Source organism: Elaeis guineensis, chromosome 13 (assembly GCF_000442705.2).
Source record: "Elaeis guineensis isolate ETL-2024a chromosome 13, EG11, whole genome shotgun sequence".
Classification (NCBI taxonomy): Eukaryota; Viridiplantae; Streptophyta; class Magnoliopsida; order Arecales; family Arecaceae; genus Elaeis; species Elaeis guineensis.
In genome coordinates this window covers 15,208,603-15,230,951 of record NC_026005.2, presented here as the reverse complement: position 1 = coordinate 15,230,951, position 22,349 = coordinate 15,208,603, and the positions used below count along the sequence as shown (strand labels likewise).

General features: G+C 35.9%; 1 protein-coding gene across 1 annotated transcript; it reads left to right on the top strand.

The window, feature by feature from the left end:
* Positions 1 to 14,063: 14,063 nt before the first annotated feature.
* LOC105056493 (protein NRT1/ PTR FAMILY 8.3-like) lies at positions 14,064 to 20,155 on the top strand. Its single transcript, XM_010938710.4, has 5 exons — positions 14,064 to 14,260; positions 17,047 to 17,149; positions 17,236 to 17,453; positions 17,665 to 18,221; positions 19,161 to 20,155. Exons 1-5 carry the CDS (start codon positions 14,204 to 14,206, stop codon positions 19,978 to 19,980), a joined length of 1,755 nt encoding a protein of 584 aa, XP_010937012.1. The 5' UTR covers positions 14,064 to 14,203; the 3' UTR covers positions 19,981 to 20,155.
* Positions 20,156 to 22,349: the final 2,194 nt, after the last annotated feature.

The window sequence follows — 22,349 nt, the reverse complement described above, 5'->3', positions numbered from 1 at the left end:
AAAAACCAACTCTAACACGGCAATTGAGGACGGCTCGAGCAACATTTAGAACTCCATTGGAGGAGGAATTATTAGTTAGAAGCGTTTTATCACATGTATCCATCCAATAAAAAGTTATAACATCATTCATTATTAGAAAAAGGGATATTATTTGATTGAAAATTTTGAATAAAAAAAAGTTCATTTTAACCACTGGCTGACAACTTTTTTTGATTTAAATGAAAAAAATTATTTATTTTAAATAATATGATAACTTTTTATTAAATGATTTAAGATATGTATGGTAAAACATTTCTAACAAATAGTATCTTCTACCGGATGCCATTTCTTTTGGTGCATCGAACTAATCCTCCATTATCATGTTGGACCGGCAAACTGGATAGTGATCTAGGGCAGCAGTCATCTCAAATGCCCATATTCTTAAGGAAGCAAGGAAACATTTCTCTTTTTTTTTTTTTTTGGGTAAATAGGAAACATATTTGTTGACTAGCTTGCGCATAAATCAGCAATGAGCTCATTGGAGGGGTGATGAATATACGCAAATTTGCGTGCATGACAAGTTCCTCCTGCCACGTGGAACAAAGGGCTTGGTGCCATGTCACTTGCAGAAATTATCGCAATACATGGGTCTGAGGGGAACATTACCATAAACTTTGGCTGATAAGATGTATTTTGTGGCTATTAATTGGTGTATCTATCTTTCTTATTATTGAGTCATGATGCAGTTCGCGAGTTTTCTCCATTTTCACTGGCGCATGATTTATTTGGCATGGATTGTGGTTGGCTGTTGAAAATAAAATGAGCTTTATTCGTGTTTGCGATTTTAGAAAATTGCTTTAATGATTGATTGATTTTTGGGTCTGTAGCAGTTTTAGTATACATTTTAGGAGCCAAAACAATGGCCACTAATTAAAATGTGTTAGTATCATTTAATATATAGTAGCAAAGTTATAATATTCTCTGAATTTTGAAGAATTCTTTAATTATTCTCTACTTTTCACCAGGTTATTCATTCATGAATTATTCATGAGTAATTTAAGAATATATTGGAAATTAATGATTCCTTATATTGATTATGTCTGTGATATATTTTGCTATCATTTGTTATTCTTGCACCTCCATTACTTGTTTTTTGATAAATAAGTTTATATAAATATTTTAAAACTTTCATATTTTTTAATTCTATTATTTTATTTTCACTTTTTCCATTTGTCCAAATTCTTTTCAAATTTTTCATTGATTTGCATAATTTTGTCCAAATTCCAAATTGTGATTATATACCTTAAAACGGGTCAGAAGATAAAGTGCTAAGCAGCTGACAATGTTCCAAAGGCTAGATAGACAAATCCTTATGGAATGAATATTATTATTACTCCAAGGCAATTCCCTAAGTGGGTGATTTACTGAGATTGGATATGTTATGGCCTGCATATGTAGTCAAGGATCATGTTGAAAATTCGTGAAAATTAAAGGTCGGAGAAGATTACAAAAAAGATCTTGATCTTTACAAAAACTTTGGAAATTGGGTGTGGTTAGTGCGAAGATAACGAATAACGTATGTGCAACCAAGCTTGCAAAATGGAGGTGTCTTGTCTACTTTGGTTTATAAGGCCACAAGCTGGTCTCTCACGGTTCACTGTCAGGGTCTTGCAACTAGGATTTAGATGGGGACCGGGATCAAGTACAACATTTTACACAAGTTCTCTCGAAATATTTACCTGCAATGTTTTTGTTATCCTGAGTCATCAGCATATAAAAGCAACACTTCCATGATCTAAAGCAGCACATAAGAAATGTTGACTGTGTATGAGATATGGTAATGGAAAACATATTCAGGTAGTTTGGCCAAGTGCAATGGAGACAAACCTTCCATGTAAAATTTCTAACCGCAATAAAGGCCAGGTGATACTTTTACCTCCCTTCTTCTGAAAAAAATGTGTAATCAAGGCCAGAGGAGCCTCTCATAAGCGCTAGGAAAAGAAAAAAAATTCTCTCTCCTCTGTTCACCTTTTCTCTCTAAATTTCTCTCTCTAAAATCTTTTCTCTTTTCATTGATTTCTCTCTCTAGAAATCTTAAGGACCAGATGTTTAGATACGCTCTAATTGATCCATTAATTCTGTGAGAAGTGTTAGACTTGTAGTGCTAGAGTCATTTACTATGACATCTATAATCATCTATGATTTTTATATTTGATCTTGATTATGTAGAAGTGCAACTGTTTGCATAAGGTGTTCAGCAGAACACCTTACTTTTAAGTTAGTAGATCGAGGAGTTTATTGATTACTGTGTTTAAGTCAATCACTGATAGAGATAAGGATTCTTGGATACAAATACCAATATATATATATATATATATATATATATATATATATATATATATATATATGATTTGGTTTCTCATTGCTGATATCTATATGTTTGTTAGTGTAATTATCTGTATATTCTGTATCATATGTTTGTATCAAATAACGATGGCTTTTCGGATGGTTTGAATTATGATACTAGCTATTAAGAATTTTGAAAAGAACGTAATATGATACAGCGTCTTTCCTCGCGTAATTAAGACTTAAAAAATTTGGTAACCAATAAAGGGATATTTGGACTAGCTATGTTAAACTGAGTTTGTCATTATGGATGAAATTATGGATATTCTAATTTGCCACCGCGGACGGAATCATGGATATTCTAATTTGCCACCACGGATAAAAACGCGGCTAATATGATTTGCCACCGCGGATATTATGGTTTGCCAATCACGGATGGGATGTGACCATGATTAGTCCATGACCATAGAGATAACTATTGACTGATTTAGATTATGTTAATAAGATGTGAATAATAAGATATGAAATCATAATTAAGTAAAAAAGAGTTTTACTTGATTACATATGTACGGTATATGATTTTTGGAAAAGATAGATATTCGATGGTATATAATGCATATTTTTATATATATCAATGTTGAGTTATACTGGATACTTGGTATGAAATTTCGTGGCTCATATTTTCTTTCGATGCTATTCATAAGTTATTTTCAAATTGTATTATTATTATGCTGGTGTGAGTGTTTGGAGATTCTTACTGGACTGTAAAGCTCAGCACTCCTCTTCTTTCTCTTTCTTTTTTAGAGTTACAAAATACATGCGTTTAACTATAGTTAGAATCACAATTGTAATCATCAATTAGATAGAACACCATCAATGATGATTTGGCGTATTGATATTTATTAATATAAAATTATTTATTATAGATATTGAGATATGTAAGAAGTTTTATAAACCTTGCATATTCTTTAGGACTTATTCTAGAGAGTGTGCGGCCATCACATATTCGATCCAAATGCTAGGTTCGGGGTGTGACATCTGCTGAGTTTTATCTTTGAATAAGAGTTGATTTAGATTTTATATTATTGATCCTTATTAAATTTTGTGAAGTATTTTTATTAAATAAATATATTAAAAAATTATTTTTATTATCATTATCTGAATTTGGATTGATATATGATATATATGAATGAAAAAACAGATCTTACATACCCTGCGGAGTTAAACCTAGGGACATATAATGGTCTGCGCACGTCCGACATAGGCTGTCGGATTGGGGCATAACATTTTATTCCTTAAGTGTATTAAGGATGTAAAAATTCCGATTGAATAAAAGTCAACACCTGTTATTTTGGTAGAATCAATTATTTAGTATATTGAAGAGGCTTGAAATTAGATTAGATGAAAGATAAGTTGATTCCTTTATTTTAATCCGATTCTTCTCTTGGTTTTATTCTATTTTATTTCCTCCCAGTCACCTAGCGGATTTTAAATCCTCTCACTGGATATATAAAAATAATCCAGGTATTCGCTAATTGATCTAAATTATAATTGAGAAAAATAAAGTGCAATTTAACATCCGGTTCCCTCGACCATAATGTTTAGTCCCAGCGAACCGCAAGTTTAGTTCCTATTTTCCAACGAATATCGGTGTAACATATTGGTGGTTTAAAAAGGCAGCGCACAACATTCCAAATTTGCCGTAAGCAAACTAATTTTTCCAAGAGAAATTTTTTGTGTATGGTTGGCGGCGTAGAAAATCCAACGTAAAACATACCACTTTATGTGATTGGTTTACGTGGCCTTCATTTTTTGATGCATATTTAATGCCTGCAGTTTTATTTTTTCATTTAAAATTTTTACATGACGAAAATATCCTAGTTCTTTGAAAAAAATTATGACATCCTGTGGCATATTATGACTTCCTACATGCAGGATGTCATAATATGGTCTAGAAAATTATAATATCTTGTGGTATATTATGACATCCTGCATCAAATTATGATTTTCTGCATATAGGATGTCATAATATGGCTCAGGATGTCATAATATGATTTAAAATGTAATAATATAGAAGAGACATTTTTATCCAATCACTTTCTAATACGCATTTAATGTCTGCAGTTCTACTTTTTCATTTGAAAATTTTAAATGATGAACATACCCCTACTCTTTGAAAAAATATTATAATATCATATGGCATATTATGATATCATGCATCAAAATTATGACTTCCTGCATGCAGGTTGTCATAATATGAGACAAGATGCCATAATTTTTTTCAAAAAATAAAAAATATTTTTGTCATTCAAAATTTTTAAATAAAAAAAGAGAACTGTAGATATTAAATACACATTAAAAAGTGATGATTATGTGGATCAATCACATAAAGCAGTGCACTCTACATCAAATTTTTTATACCCCATGCACAAAGAATTTACCATTTTTCCAATACCCCATGCATGCGACATGGATCACGTTGAGCTGGCAGTGGACACAGCAGTTGTTGGTACATTAACAGATCCCAATTGATTTGATCCAGTGACTCTGAAAGGATTAGGTGATCCCTCTAGTCCATGCTCAAAAGCCAACTCTAACACGGCAATTGAGGACGGCTGGCATAATATTTAGAACTCCATCGGACCATGAATCATTGGCTAGAACCGTTCTGTCACACATAATTGGATAAAACTTATAACGCCATTCATTATTGGATAAAAGAGATACTGTTATCCAAGATTTTCATTGAAAATTTTGAACGAAAAAAAAAAAAGTTCACTTAAACCACTGACCAACAATTTTTGCTGGTTTGAATGAGCAAAGTTCACTTATTTTGAATAATATGGCAACTTTTTATTACATAATTCAAGATATATATACGTGGTAGAACATTTTTAACAAATAATATCTTTTATGGACGCTATTTCTTTTGGTCCATCGAACCAATCCTCCAATATCATGTTGGACCCGCAAACTGGACAGTGATCTATGACAGCAGTCATCTTAAATGCCCATATTCGCAAGGAAGAAAGGAAACATTTCTGTTGACTAGCTTGCGCATAAATCAGCAATGAGCTCATGGAGGATTGATGAACATACGCAAGTTTGTGTGCATGACAACTTCCTCCTGCCACGTGGAACAAAGGGCTTGGTGCCAAGTCACTTCCAGAAATTATCGCAATACATGGATCTGAGGGGAACATTAACCATAAACTCTGGCTGATAAGATGTAATTTGTAGCTATTAATTGGTTTATCTGTCTTTCAGATCATTGGAGTCATGATGCAGTTCGCGAGTTTTCTCCATTTTCACTGGCGCATGATTTATTTGTGTGTGTGATTTTAGAAAATTGCTTTAATGATTAATTGATTTTTGGGTCTGTAGCAGTTTTAGTATATATTTTAGGAGACAAAACAACGGCCATTAACATGCGTTAGTATCATTTGGTACGTAGTCGGAAAGTTATAATATTCTCTGAATTTTGAAGAATTCTTTAATTATTCTCTACTTTTCTCTTGGTTAAACCATTTTTCAAAAACTAATAAACCCAGAATCATTCCATCATATCTCCAAATTGTATAAGAACTTTACAATTCATTCATGAGTAATTCGTGACTAATTTAAGAATGTATTGCAAATTAATGATTCCTCATATTGATTGTGGCTGCGGTATTTTTTTGCCATCATTTGTTATTCTTGCATCTCCCTTACTTATTTTTTAATAAATAAGTTTATAAATAATTTAAAACTTTCATATTTTTAAATTCTATTATTTTATTTTCACTTTTGTCAGTTGTCTGAATTCTTTCCAAAGTTTTCAGTGATTTGCAAAATTTTATACAAATTCCAAATCATGATTATATACCTTAAAGCAGGACAGAAGCAAAATTGCTAAGCAGCGGACAAAGTTCCAAAGGCTAGATAGATAATTTCTTATGGGATGAATATTATTATTACTTCGGGATAATTCTCTAAGGTAGTGTTTGGTTGCCTTATTTTAGATGGAATAAGGGCTTATTCTAATTTATTTTGCCAAACAGGCAAAAATTTCATAGTGGGCCATCCTAGTTTAGCAATTCCGATCAACCCATTGGTATTCTAGAATACCAATTCCATGGTCCCCCATGGAATTGGTAATTTTAGGTCTCCTTATTCCCAGCCGACCCAGGGGTAATCAGTGTCATTTGTCAAAAATTAATGAGGATGGTGAAACCCTATTACCTCCCTCTTTTTACCTCTTCGTCTTCATGCCACAGTCGCCGTTCATACCCTCTATCCTTCTCTCTTCGTCTTCACACCGTGTCCGCTGCTTACAACCTCTCACCTTCTTGGTGGCTTGAAATCCTCCGCAAACCTCCTCTCCTCCATCTCCTTTACCGCTCCAATGTCCTCCGTCGGTCGATTTGCTTTTCAAAGCCATCGATCGCCGCTACACTCGCCTCACATCCTCTCGGTCTCTCTGCAAATAAATCTTCTTCTCGCGTGCACTGTTGTCATCCCTATCGCAGTGGCTAAGGTAATTTTAATTTGGTAGCCTTTTGATTTTAAGTTGGATAAGTTATGAACAATATTAAGAGGATCTATTGCCTTATGGTGTCCAAACATAAATGCTGCCTTAAGTCTGTAAATGATACCTGTGAATATTGCCTTATATCTGTGAATTTTTTTGTTTATTTCATGAAATTTTTATTTTTAATTCTTCTTGACTTTGAACTTTTGTGCTTTTTACCTATTTTCTATCTATATTAAGTTATATTATTTTTCTTATATTTTGTTTTGGCAATGATGATGGGTTGCCTGATGATTGAGCATGGCTAGGAGACAAGTGTTTAACTATATAATTAGTTTTTACATCTTGTAGCCACGATGCTTCATTGACTTCAACTTCGCATGTCCTGAGCCACCTTTCATATCATTTTTTATTTATTTTCTTCTTCTTGCATAATGATTAATATTTTTTTTGTATGCCCTTTTATCCTTGCCGTAGATTGGCTTCTTACAATTGATTATCCCAAAGTTTGCATTCATGTAGCTAAAATGCCGAGAGTCCATATGACCGATGATTCTGAATCTGCAAGGATAGGATCATCATATAGGAGGGCACCAAATTGGACTGATGCCCTTGATCTGGTCATGCTTGGCTTGATGAGGTAAGAGAATGATCAAGACAATTGTCAAAATGGTACCTTCTCTCAAAAAATCTAAAAGAAGATGACGAATGCGTTTAACGAGTCAACCAAGAAGACCTCACGTATAGAAACCTCAAGAATCGGTTGAAGGTCCTGAAGAAAAACTTTAACATATATTTTAACTTAGCAAGTCAATCCGGATGGGGATGGGACCCCGTGCTCAAAGTTTCTACCTCTGGGAATGAACAAATATGGGAGAAGGTTATCTCGGTGAGTGTTGGATGGTTGTTAATATCATAGCTAATAAGTATATCGATATTTGACCATACTTGTTTATTTGATCTCATAACAGGTAAACAAGGAGTATGCTCTATTAAGGGTAAGTCCTTTCCTATCTTTGATGACATTGACATCCTTTTCTCAAAGAGTACAGTCACTGGTAGATGTGGGGACACATCAGATTGACTTAGAGGACTTGAATCTTAGTGATGGGTAACCTTCAAAACCTAGTGGACGAGTCTCTGTCTCATCTTCTGGCCTTTTTGAACCTTCTGAACAAAATATGTCTGATGTACCCCTCAGTAGCCCAACTTTCTGTACTGCAACCCTACCCACCAACTATTTTCCAAATGCATCTCCATCTTCCTCCACCGGAAAGAGGTCTAGGTCAAGCTCCTTGACTCCTACAGTACGTAGGACTAGGATGAATACTGATGCAACTGATGCTCTCTTAGATTTGATGGATCAAGAGAGAAGAAGATTAGAAATTACCTTCAAGATTCTTAGGAGGGACAAGCTTGGTAGGCCTACGCTGTATTCCACTGATGAGTGCATGGTGAAATTGGAGAGGCTTCCCGATGTTACGCATGAATGCATCCTTGCTGCAAGAGAGACATTTAAACATGAGAGAGGCCACTATTGGTAGCTGGCTGCAGAGACAAATGGCCGACTTCTACCATATCCCACCGCCTATGGCAGCCCTTTTCAGATCAAATATATTTTTCGAAAGTGTCCCTAATATTTTCATGCCTCCTCCCATCCATGGTGTGAATCAAGGTGCTACGCATCCTTTCATGGAACAGTCCTTCAAGCCTAGCACTCATGGTAGCTCAGCTACATCTCCAACCCAGCTCAATGACTTCTTCAACCATGGATGATGTTGTTTTTTTTATGTTTGTATTAGATGTTTTGAAAGCACAGTTGATATACTTATAATCTATGCTAATCTATGCTTCTTGATTTTGGACTCTATACTGTATGTTTAATCTCCATAAAGGAGATATGCTTTGAGGCAGTCTTTTGTTTTGTTTTGGGATGTGCATGTGTAATATTGGATGAAACAACTTATATTATGCTGTAATGATATATCTATTGGATGACTCCATGAAGTTTACATGTCCTATGTTGTTTTTTTTTAGATGGACACCTTGCGAAGATGATGGACTTTTTGATTGATGAGGATAATTATTGGTAAGATGTGATAACCACACTCATAAATAGTGGAATCATTCGTGTCGATGATTTTAGCATGGTTTTGAAGATGCCTTGTCGAATATGTCCATTCTTCGATCATGACCACATTACAGATATGCTGAGTGGCTATCCAGATAGGGGTTACGATCATTTTAGAATGACAAACATAATGTTCCTATAGCTAGAGCAGTTGTTTGTATCACGTTGCCTAATGCTAGCACTCACTGTGTGACTATCCAGGAGCAATTGGCCTATTTTTTGTACTGCATAGGTCATGGTGTCACCAATAGGGTTTTAACCAAAACTTTCTAGTACTCCAGGGGAGACGATATCACGGCACTTTAACAATATTCTGAAAGTCATCTATTCATTGAAGTAGGAGTTTATAATCCAACCTAGTGAGGATGTAGATGTGCAATCATGCATCCATGAAAACAACATTTTTCATCCTTATTTTATGGTACCCCTGAACATTCCTAAGCTTGGTCATTGATTTTCATCTTGGTAGTTGATGTCTCAAACACACTTAGGTTACATCACAGAATGCTATCGATGCAGTTGATAGTACGTACATACCTACCCTAATCAAGAAAAGCAAACAACCCCGATTTCGTAATCGAAAGGGCACCATTTCTCAGAACGTTATGGCTGTAGCTTCCTTTGATCACTCATTCTTTTTCATTTATACTGGATGGGAGGGATCGACAGCCGACATGAAGGTTCTCCGTTAGTGTGTTGAGTCAGAGTGTTCAATGTGTCGGAAGGTATCCATATTATCTTTTTTTTTGAGTTTCAATATTTTATTGACTTTCAAAGTCATTTTCACATTGCATGGTTGGGTACAGGAAAATATTATCTTGTTGACACAGGATATGCCAACATTGATAAGTTTTTTGCTCTTTATTGGGGCAACAGATACCACCTAAGTAGCTTTAACAATCCTCAGGCACAGCGATATTTTAATTGTAGGGATCTATACAACCATCGACATGCATTATTACGAAATTATATAGAGAAAACCTTTGGTATTCTGAAGAAGCAATTTAAGATTTTGAGAACTCCTATACCGTACCCCTTCAAGATGCAGAAGCGTATTGTTATAGCTTGTTACATTATTCACAACTTCATAAGATGCAACCAAGGCAATGATAGATATTTCAACGTATCATTGGCACCCTTATCTATGGACCCAGACAGAGACAACGTCGACCCTTATTTGATTGTAGGGGATGATATGAAATCCGTAAAGACGAAGAACTACGCAATTCAATAGCTAATAGGCTATGGATTGCTCATAACCAGTAGAGTATGTTTCATAATTGGGGCCATATAGCGAAGTTCATGTGTATACTAATTGTAGCAGAGTTTATTATTATGTATAATATGTTTGATATTGATTGCACATAAATGCAGAAACTCGAGAGGGTGTTCACTGAGTTCTAGTGATATATTCAGGAAGATTCTATATGATTTTTGAGGGACGTATACGAGAGATTTATGACTCCTGAGTTGAGTGTCAACGAAAAGTCTCCGGATATAAGCACGCCTTATACAAGAAGTTTTCAACTAAAGAGGAGGCCATTGCTGCACTTAATAGCTATCTATGATCTCTTTGCTCTTCTCGTGAACAATATGATGACAATAAGTTTAAAGAGGATAAAATCCTTATTGGCAGCCCCATGAATGTGTGTGCACGTGATGGTACCCTACTTCTGGTTGTAGTTGCCTTTGTTGTAGGCTTTCGTCTTAGGCTTGTGGTTGGACATCTTTAAATTATGTTGTCTATACTATAATATTGGATGCCCTCTTTGCGGGCTTTAACTCAAAGTATTTTATAAGTTAATGGGGTTTTTGGATTTATTTTTTGCCATGGTGATGATGTATTTGGACTTATTCTATACAAATGTTTAATTTGTTGTGCAAGTTGTTTTAGGTTTATTTCCTTCTTGATTTTGAACTTTTGGCACCTTGATTATTGGGTTTTGGATTTAAATTGTTGTCAGCCCATTTTGGCCATGAGCTCTGAGCTTAATTCCCCCTCTGTTATTCTTTGCCAGCATTTTGCTAATATTTTTTAATTTGTTCATGAATGCTTAGGTAGAGAACAGGTCTAAATCAATGATGAGTATCATGGCATAGTTAATTTGGCACTCTTGAAATGCTAGAATTATTTCAGCCCTCATGTGCCACGGCACATTTTTTCTTCTGATACTATTCTAGGCAACTGTTAATGATGTATTTGGACTTTAACTTCTTGATAGCCCATGAATGTGCAGTTTTGTATTATGTTTAATTTATTGGTAGCCCCTTCTATTATACATATTTGGACAATTGCATAGTTGTATTTGGATTGCCTGGCGGGTCCGTATTTCACATGCTCATCTTAAAATATACAACTAGATTTTTGGCTATGCTGCCTTGGATATTATTTTCCAAATGATGTGTCAATGGAAGCTGAAACTGATGAGAATGGGGCTATATTCTCTACATATTGTGCCTTGGTTATTATTTCCCAAATGATGTGTCAATGGAAGCTGATAATTGTTTATATTTGCAGATAACTGTCTAGAAACTCATATATTTTGGATCATTCAGGTCTTATGTTAGCAGGTCTGCTATACAAATTATTCATGCTCAGTCCTCATTTTGGGTTATCATTGTCTTATATTCTGGATCAAACTGATATGTCTTTCTTTTTACTCTCTTTTTTGGGTTTGGATAACATTTTATTTCACAACATTTTGGCTTATTTTGCAATTATAAATTCTTGTTCGGTTACTTTTTGTTCTATTGTACAATTCTTATTACTTCTCAGTTAATACAAATTCAATCCTCTTTTATCAAATATTGTAAAGTTAAATACAATGTCATTTGAAGAGTCTCAAGCACACAAAGAATTCAAAAATAAATATTATTAGAAATAAGAAAGAGCTTCTTCAATATTAGCAACTACTATTCTAAGATTGCTGGACAAGCTTGTATCAAAAAAAAACATAAATTCATAGGCCAAGGGCATTCTTAAGTTTTTGAAAAAAATCATCTTCTATTTTTCATAGAATAGAGGCTTATTCCCATGTCAACCAAACAGGGGTTGGAATAATACTGCATTAATTGCACTAGAATAAATGTGGAATACCAGATTTTCAATCAAATAGAAATCTGAAATAACAAGAGTGAATAGTTATTCACCGGAAATTCGTATCCCTATTCTAGGAATAAAATTTGGGTGTCCAAACACTACCTAAGTGGATGATTTATTGAGAATAGATATGTTATGGCTTGCATATGTAGTTAAGGATCTTGTTGAAAATTCAAGAAAATTAAAGGTTGGGGAAGATTACATAAAAGATCTTGATCTTACAAAAAATTTGGAAATTGGGTGTCGTTAGTACGAAGATAAGGAATAACGTATGTGCAACTAAACTTACAAAATTGATGTGTCTTGTCTACTTTGGTTTATAAAAGCCACAAGCAGGTTTCTCATGGTTCACTGTCAAGGTCTTGCAACTAGGATTTAGCTGGGGACCAGGATCAAGTACAACATTTTACACTAGTTCTCTCTAAATATTTACTTGCAATGATTTTGGTATCCTTAGTTATCAGCATATAAAAACAACACTTCCATGATCTAAAGTAATAAATAAGAAATGTTTGACTGTGTATGAGATACAGCAATGGAAAACATATTCAGGTAGTATGGCCGAGTGCAACGGAGACAAACCTTCATGCAAAATTTCGAACTGCAACAAAGGCCAGGTGATACTTTTACCTCCCTTCTTCTGAAAAAATGTGTAATGAAGACCAGAGAAGCCTCTCATAAAAGCTAAAATTCAGATAGATGTAGAAGGTCTCGAGGAATACACTTCCATAGACTTAGGCAGGGGTTGTAAGAAATGATTTGAAAAGCTTTCCACTGATCAATGATTTGAATTTTGATTCAAATATATAATCAAGAAGGAATAACGAAGCCAACCCATATAGATGGAAATATCCATGCTGCTATGTGCAAAAACAATGATTAGAAAAGTTTTTATGTGCTTCTGAAGGCTGATGATTGCTTTGTAGGAGAATGGTAGTGCAAATTAACTGCAAGAAACCTTCTATTCGGCGTGACGATCAACTTGCAGATTAAATATTGAAAGTTTTTTTGTATGCAACTTTTCAAAACTTTTACCATAGATTTGAATGGTAGATTGATATTGTTCAAGAGAGCTTCTTAAATTCCAATTTAGGTTGCCGGTTTCAACTTATTTCGGAACATGCTTTAGCGTCTGCTCGTGTCCTTCAAGCAAGAGTTACAAAGAGAGACAAAATAAGCTGGCTCCGTAAAAGGTAGGTGTGATAACGGCGTAAGGAAAGGATAGCCGGATGAAATCAAGTCAGAGGCGGCAAGCCAAAAGTCTCTGTAGCTATTTCGCCATGTGACCTTACCGACGATGGAAAAATATATATATATATACCGATGCCTCTTCAATTTTTTATGATTTATATTTATATTTCAAAAATTCTAATTTTTTTCAAGTAAACTCTAAAATAGATTTTAGGGGTAACATGGCCTACTTATCCATCTTAATAGAGATTTTTGAAAATGTGATTGTTGTGAGATAAGTTTAGATTTAAATCCATCAATATTCCGTTAGTTGAATTAAAAGAGTTTTATTTTAATGGAGATGGAAATCAAGGATATGTTAAACTATTTTATATTTATAATCAATGATGTTAGAGTTTAAGTAGATAAGTGGACCATATTAAAATTAATTGGTAATTTTTAAAATCTAATTTAAAAAATTAAAATATCTGAGATAGAGTCATAAATTATGAAAAGTTGAAGCGTGTAGTTACAGAAGATCCAATGGTCCACCAACATAATCACAAATATCTTGCATCACAGCAGTGAATCTTCTGACATGTCATCATCTTGGATCTCGATAAAATCAGACGATCCCCCGGCACTAGCAAGAACAAAACTACCTTTGAAGCCCACATGTAAACCCCTGACAATGGAACCTGGGCCCCACAACACATGGGCTCCATAATAAAAGGTTTTGACTTAACTACCGAGTCGCACATTCTTGATGTGACGAATTTGAAAGAAAAAATTTGGAGGGAGACGGCGTGGCGTTTCAAGATTCCCATCCCTTCCCCGTGTACAGTGACCGCATCATCGTGGAAGGAGATTCTTCCCAAGCCTAATAAATCTAGCCTTGGATTTGGGATTCCTTCTCACGCTTCTCCCTCGCCCTCTCCTTCTCTTTCTTTCTCTCTGGTTTCTATCCATGGGCTCTGAGGAGGAGGAACAGAGATCCCTGTTGGAAGATGGGCTCTTATCAGAGGTTTCTATCTCCTTTTTGGCTTTAAATTCTAATTTTTGCGCTCTAATCGATGGGAAACTTGTTCAAGTTGTCACCTTTGATTTCCTCCTAGATTCAGGGGGTCCTAAAAGAGAAGTTATCTAATGTTTGGCTGGTTGATTCTGTTATGATTCTTCAGGCGTAGATTTGGGGGTGATAAGTCGTGATTTTTAGCTGTTGATTGGTATCTATGTTTCGGGTGACCGTGAATCATGATGGAGTGGTTAATTTTCTCCAATTTCGGCGGGGCATGATTTATTTGGCTGTGTTCTTTTATCAACCGCTGAAAAAAAATTGAACTTTAGAGTTCACAAAGATCTTGGATATCTCTCTCTCTCTCTCTTTTTTTTGTTATTTACCTTTTCTAGGAAAATTGTGTGATTGATAGGGTTTCTGGGTTTGTAATGGTTTGGGTTGTTGGTTCGTTTCATCTGTAGCTCACCTTACAAACTTACTAAGCTAACCTTGGACAATCTAAATTTTAAATGAAGCCAAGAATTAGATGAGAACAACCCATCCTAATCCTCTGCGCTTTGTTCTCCCATCTTCTTCTTCTCAGGTGGTTCCTATTCCAAAAACTTAGAAAGCTAACCTTGGTGAGAATGTTTCAGAGCCTAGAGATCTTGGTGAATTCAATGTGGATTGGATAGTTATAAGGCAACTCTCAGAACTTCCCTTTGTAGAAGAATGGACTGGAATATAGTTTGCAGACGCAGGGTAGGATCATATTGAGATATGAGAAAATTTAAGGTGAGATAAAATGACATGAAAGTTCCCGATCTTTTAAACATTTCAAATATTAGGTGTGTTGATAATAGAATACAACGTAACATGCAATCTGGCTTGCAAAATTCATGTGATTTGTTTGTTTGCATTGGTTTATTGGATAGGACACAGGCTTTCTTCATGATTCAGTGCCAAGCTGTTGCTTTTAGGATTTAGATCAGGACTTGGATCAAGTGTAATATTTTGTACATGTTTCTATTTTTTTTTCCCTGCAACTTTTTGGCATCCTTAGTTACCTGCGTCTGAAGAGGTGTGATATGAGTATAGAGATTACAAGATTTAAAGTAATAAAGCAATGCTGATTTTTTGAGTTAAATGTGGAAGCACACGGGGTCAATATATTAAAAATGAATAAATTAGAGCCTGTTTGGATGGTTGGGCTCAAAATCCTATGAGATTCATGGTCCAAGCATGAAAAAAAAGACGATAAGCAGGTCAGGCCATTGTTTACAAGTGTCCAGACTCACTTTTTAAATGGGCTGGCCCGAATCCCAATGAAAGAAAAAAAAATGACCCAGGTCATTTTTTTCTCCTTATGGGATCCGAAGAGGTCATTTTTTTCTCTCTACGGGATCCGAACCAGCTCACTCAAAAATGATCCTAGATACTTATAAATATAGGGCCTGATCTATTTATAATCTAATATTTTTTTATGGCTGGACCACAAATCCCATAGGATTTTGTGCCCAACCATCCAAACAGGCTCTTAATGGGAAGCTTAATGGTTGAGTTGGTAAGGGATGTTGCTATGGAAGACACAAGTGGTATGATCACAGGTGATGAACACAAGAGCAGTCTATCATAAGAACCAGAAAATAGATATGCATGGAAGGTTTTAAAATAGGTTTCCATTGATCAAGGATTTGGCCTTTAGGATGAACACATAACCAAGAAGGCTGGACAAACCCAAACCCATATAGATGGAAACATGCTTGTGGCTTTCGGTTACAGTTATTTACAGTATCATATCTGCAAAACCAATGATGAGAAAAGTTCAAGGTACTTGTGAAGATTGACTATTACTTTGTAAGAGAATGACTAGCATGGTAACTGCAAGGAACCTTTCATTGGACATGATGGTCAACTTGTAGATTTAATATTCAAAGCATTCATATGCAACTGATTTTAATATAAATTTGAATGGTAGTGTAGTAACGTTGGACCTTGCACAAAAAGAGTAGCCAAAAGTTATTGTTTGTATTCTTTATGTTTGTATATATATCCAAGATCTACCAAGTGCATGATCAACGTGGGACTCAATACACACTCTACACACTCACATGGGTTCTTATATACTTCCTTTATTTAAATCTTGGAATCCTCATTAGGCTAAAGGGCCAAAACCAACCACGAATACCATAGATCCAATCACAAATACCATGATGGGTCCTTGGTTTATGCTACAGTATCTCCCAGTCTATGTAGGCCATGGGCCAGGTTCGCTCTACTAACATTTGCAACAACTCAAGATCTCACCAAAAAAAGCTAGCCAAAAAGTATTGTTTGTGCTCCTTGTCCCTATATTAATGTGCAAGATCTATTCAGTGCATAACCAATGTGGGACTAAACAAATGACCACATGGGTCCTGATAGATTGATATTGTTGAATTCAAATACCACCAGACCGATGTCCCTTGGATAGAAAGGTACAATAATTAGGGAATTAGTTTCCTAAGGGTATTCAAATTAGCCAGTTTGTCACATAACTTTATTGATGCTTTCACTCAACACTTTTCACTAGAAAAAGGTCATTGTCAATCAACTCTTGTAGAAATAAGCATTTGTCTTGCACAATGCAAAATCTGGTGATGTGTTGCAGTGTTCATTTTACTTTGTGAACTTAAGTTTCAAGGCAGCTCGGAGTTAATGGTCGAAAACGGAAGAACTAAGGAGTCTAACTTCATCATGCTTTTTTAAGATTCTTAAGTCTTTAAAACTGCCATAATATCCATCATGGTTGATATCTGACCTTTGATTTGTAGGCTGGAAAGGGACCATACACTGGAGATGGTTCAGTTGATATTCATGGAAATCCTGTCTCAAAAGATCGCACAGGCAACTGGAGGGCATGCCCTTTCATTCTAGGTGGTCACATTACTTGCGACTGTTCAGCCTATTATCTTATCAGCTATAAATGTTGTCATACCTTATGATTGAGTGCCAAATCACAGGGAATGAATGCTGTGAACGTTTAGCCTACTATGGAATAGCAATTAATCTTGTCTCTTACCTCACCAAAAACCTACATGAGGGAAATGCTCCTGCTGCAAGAAATGTTACAACTTGGCAAGGAACCTGCAACCTGACCCCCCTGATCGGAGCTATATTGGCTGATGCATATTGGGGAAGGTACTGGACGATTGCAGTATTCTCTGCAATATATTTTGTTGTAAGTATAACTGACTCTCTCTCTCTCTCTCTCTCTCTTTCTCTCTCTCTCTCTCTGAGTTTTCTCAGCTCGAATAATAGCAAGTGCAAAATCATGATTGGCTATATGTTCTGTTACTTGATTTGTGATCTGTTGTTATGCTTCAGTCTAACATGCTTTCCACCAAGAGCCTTCAATTGGCAGATCAATAATTCTGTTTTTCTGAATGTAGGGAATGGGTACACTGACCCTTTCAGCTTCAGTTCCTGCTCTTAAGCCTCCATCCTGTGTAGGATCTTATTGCCCAGAAGCAAGTGCAGCTCAATATGCTGTTTTCTTCCTTGGTCTCTATCTGATTGCATTAGGGACTGGTGGAATTAAACCTTGTGTTTCTTCCTTTGGAGCTGACCAATTTGATGATACTGATTCAAAAGAGAGAGTGAAGAAGGCTTCATTCTTTAATTGGTTTTATTTCTCTATCAACATTGGTGCTCTTATATCCAGCAGTTTGCTTGTCTGGGTGCAAGACAACTGCGGCTGGGGTTTGGGCTTTGCCATTCCTACTTTGTTCATGGGCATAGCCATTATAAGTTTTTTCTCAGGCACCCCACTTTATAGATTTCAGAGACCAGGAGGAAGCCCTATTACAAGAGTTTGCCAGGTAGTTGTTGCTTCTCTTCGCAAGTGGAAGGTAGAGGTTCCTCATGACAGTTCTCTCCTGTATGAACTTACTGACAAGGCCTCGGCGATTAAGGGGAGTCGAAAACTGGAGCACAGTGATGAGCTGAGGTACATTTCTCAACTCCTCAGAAATTTTATGGTAACTGATTTTTAGATGGTCTAAGCTGCAGATTCTGCACTTAAATGTCAGCATAGGAGGCTTTCTGGCCCTGTTGTTGTGTTATGAATCTCTAGTCAGGTCCTTAAGTATTCCATAACTTGGGTAGGGATACCATCCTATATTTATAAAGGGCTCATTAAAATTTGTCTGGAGATCCTTGTGTACAAAAATATGGTTTGCAAACTTGCATAGACAGTTCTTGCATTCTGTATCCAACACATTTTAGAATTTGTAAGCTGTCAATTACTGTTAGTGTTCTGGAGACTCAGTTTATTCCTAAGTCATAGGAGGAAATGAATTGTAAAATTTAATCATTTACTGTAGGAGTCGTTGAAAACACATAAGACTAAGAAAATATGCAAATTTTCCAAAGTACATTGTAAAAAGGATTTACAAAATTGTCAAGTATCCTAGTCTTGCTACTTTCTAAAGGAGTTTATATCATTGGTTTCCATTTGTGACCTAGAGATTATGAAATGGATAAATAAGTTGTCACCTGAAAGAAGCAAATTTTTGGTAGCTCCTCTTTCACTTCGTACATTACTTATACTCTACCATTGCATATAACCTGATCCTGAATGGGTTTTTAATTTGATTTACTTTATTGATATATGTTGAACTAGAATTTATCTTTATGTGATGTATATCAGCTAAGATTTAATTTAAAACTTTGATTCTGTCATGTTTTCATTGAATGAAAACATGAAATTTGAATCACAGATGACTGCTTTCAGTAAAATATAATGATAATATCAACTGTTTGACTTGATGAATCTTATAATATTTTAGTCAGACAGTGGTTATAGCTTTTAAGTCTTTAAATGCTACAATATTTTCGCTTTTTCTTCTTAATACTGCATTGTTGAATTGTGCAACATCTACCACAGATTTCTCGACAAGGCTGCTACTGTTTTGGAGCTTGATGAGAAGTCTGAAAGCTTCTCCAATCCATGGAGGCTCTGCACAGTCACTCAGGTGGAAGAACTGAAGATATTGACGCGCATGTTCCCCATATGGGCCACCACCATCGTATTCTCAGCTGTTTATGCACAGGCTGCCATGTTTGTCGAACAAGGGATGGTTCTTGACAAAACCATTGGTTCATTCACCATTCCTCCTGCATCTCTATCTACCTTTGATGTGATCAGTGTTATCATGTGGGTTCCAATCTATGACAGGATTTTTGTGCCAATAGCAAGGAGGTTCACTGGCAAGGAGAGAGGCCTTTCAGAAATTCAGAGGATGGGTATTGGCCTGTTCATATCTGTATTAGCAATGGCAGCGGCGGCACTATTGGAGATGAAGCGTCTGGATATTGCGAAGGCTGAGCATTTGGAGCACCAAAAGGTGGCAGTTCCATTGAGCATATTGTGGCAGATACCTTCGTATTTCTTGGTGGGAGCAGCAGAAGTATTCACATTCATTGGGCAGCTTGAGTTTTCCTATGATCAGTCCCCTGATGCCATGAGAAGCCTCTGCAGAGCACTCTCTCTTCTCACAACTGCACTAGGGAACTATCTAAGTTCTTTCATTGTGACCATTGTTACCTCTATAACAACCCGAGGAGGAAAAACAGGTTGGATTCCTGATAACTTAAATGAAGGACATCTTGATTACTTCTTCTGGCTTCTAGCTGGGCTCAGTATTTTGAACCTTATGATTTATATTTACTGTGCTATGAGGTATAAAAGCAAGAGGGCTTCTTGAATTTTAACTTTGTTTGTTGGCTTTAAGAACTTTTAGATATGCTCAAAAACATACAGGTGTTGTCGTTCACAATGTATAAAGTGCATGTTTAACATTGTCAAATTATTCTTCCTGTATGATGCTTTAGATAGGGACAATTATATCATTATATATATAATTTATTATTTTTTAAGAAGACCCAGGATATGTCTCCTGGACCTTCTCCCAGGGCAAGCTCTCAGGGAGAGGTGACAAATAAGCTACCAGCTGTTGGCTAATAAGGGTGATATATTTTTTCTCGCATGATGCCCCTTTTGGTGTGTAGTCCAGAAAGGTGGTGGATGTGAGCCTTCAAATCTTATGGCCGAGATTTCCTTTTTTTTTAATTCTTTCAATCCAATAGAAACTAATGTTGTTCCTTGGGTAAGCCTTTGTTTGGAATGGTTGCGAATTTTCAGTATTCAGTTTTTTTTTTTGTTTTCAATAACAGACTAATAGTGGCCTAAGAGTGTTTGATAATCTAATTTTCTTTTTTAGTTTTTTGAAACCTGCAAGCAATTTTTGAAAACTGTAGAAACTGGAAATATGATTTTTATTTCTTTGCCACCATCTCAACTGCCTACAACACCCGACATAGTTAAACAAGCACCGATTGTCACTCAGTGTTGGCCATTATCGGTCGCCCCCAATGCCATACCATCTATCGCTGACCATCGCCGAGTTCATCATATTTATTGCTAAATAAGGTTTAAATTTTTAATTTTTGAAAATATGATGTTTAATCTATATATATATATATATATATATATATATATATATATATATATATATATATATATATATATATTAAAATAAATCATCAGTCTCTGTCTGTTGTTCATTTTTTTTCAAGGCACTGTCACCATGTGTCTATAAGGCAGTTTTTTTTTTTTTTTTTGGCTTTCTCCATTCTATTCGTAGCTTCTGAATCCCTACTGCCTCCATCATCGTCACCGATCTCTGCCTCAAGGCCTCCAAGAACCCGCACATTAGGAAGGCTAATATTTTCAAATACTCGGAAATTGGACCCAGCCACCCCAAGGTTATACGCATACTGGAGCTGTGTCTCCATAAGGGAGCGAAAGAAGCCACTAGCACAGAGCTACGGGAGGGGGTCGACGACGGGGATGCTACCATGGTCCTCTGCCTCCTGGCAATGAGGATCCGGCCAGAGCTCGGGGGGCTAGATGTATTGGGGCGAGAGGTGGGAGAGGCCCACCTTCACGAGGACTAAGCCCGCAAATAAGTCGGGTCGGACCAGATCCTGAGTGATCCCAACCCGATCCGATTTCTTGATCGGATTTTGATATTAGACCCATACCCATCCCGATAAAAAGTCGGATCGAGTCCATGGCCGAATTTATTGACCCATTGGATCATTCATATCGTATCGGGTCCACATATAACCCAGCCCCAATCCATGAAATGTGAATCCGGTTCGGGTCGGATCAGGTCACAGGTTTAATTTATTTGAAACCTATCATCAGTGAATACTATTGCTGGATGACAATTAAGAAAGACCTCTTTTCTTTTTTTCTTTCAATCCTCTAACTGTAGCTTCTAATAATTAATTGTATTGGATAGCAGAGGAAAACAAGTGGTTTTTTAGAAGAGTCAAGATTTCAAAAGTCCACAGAAAAGAAGAAAAGTAAAAAAAAATATAAATTTTAATAATAATATAATTATCCCAATCTAAAATATCATACAAGGAGAATACTTATACATGGTTAAAAATGAGACTGCATATATTGTGAATAACACAATATTTGCACACATTAGAGCATATTCTGAAATTTTTTAAAGTCAACAAAATAAAGTTGGAATTCAAGAAGTCCTCTTGCTTTTGTACCTCATGGCACAGTAAACATAAACTAGAAGGTTTAGAAAACAGCCCAGCAAAAAGTAAGAAGGAATCGAGATGCCTTTCATTTAAGTTATCAGGAATCCATCCGGTCTTTCCTTCTCGATTGTTATAAATATTACCATAGTCAGAATAAAAGAACTGAAGGATTTGAAAATTTTTTAGTTTTAAAGATTTTTTGTTTGAAAATGGGATGGAAAAGACCAAAGAGTTTGAAAAATTTTGGCCCAAGCCCAAATTCTATTTGGGTGAGTCACTCTAATTGGGTTCGGGTCCTATGTTTGGGTCCAGATCAGGTTGGGTCATGTATCTTAGGATCCAAAGTAATCCAAAAATCTTCACGGACCAAGTCGAGTCAGATCGGATCCAAATTCAGAAAATCCAGACCCGACCTGAAAAGGAAATAGATTCAATTTTTGAACCTGACTCGCTCCATGGATCCTCTAAATGGGTTCGGATCGGATCTAATCGGGTCGGATTGGATCACGGA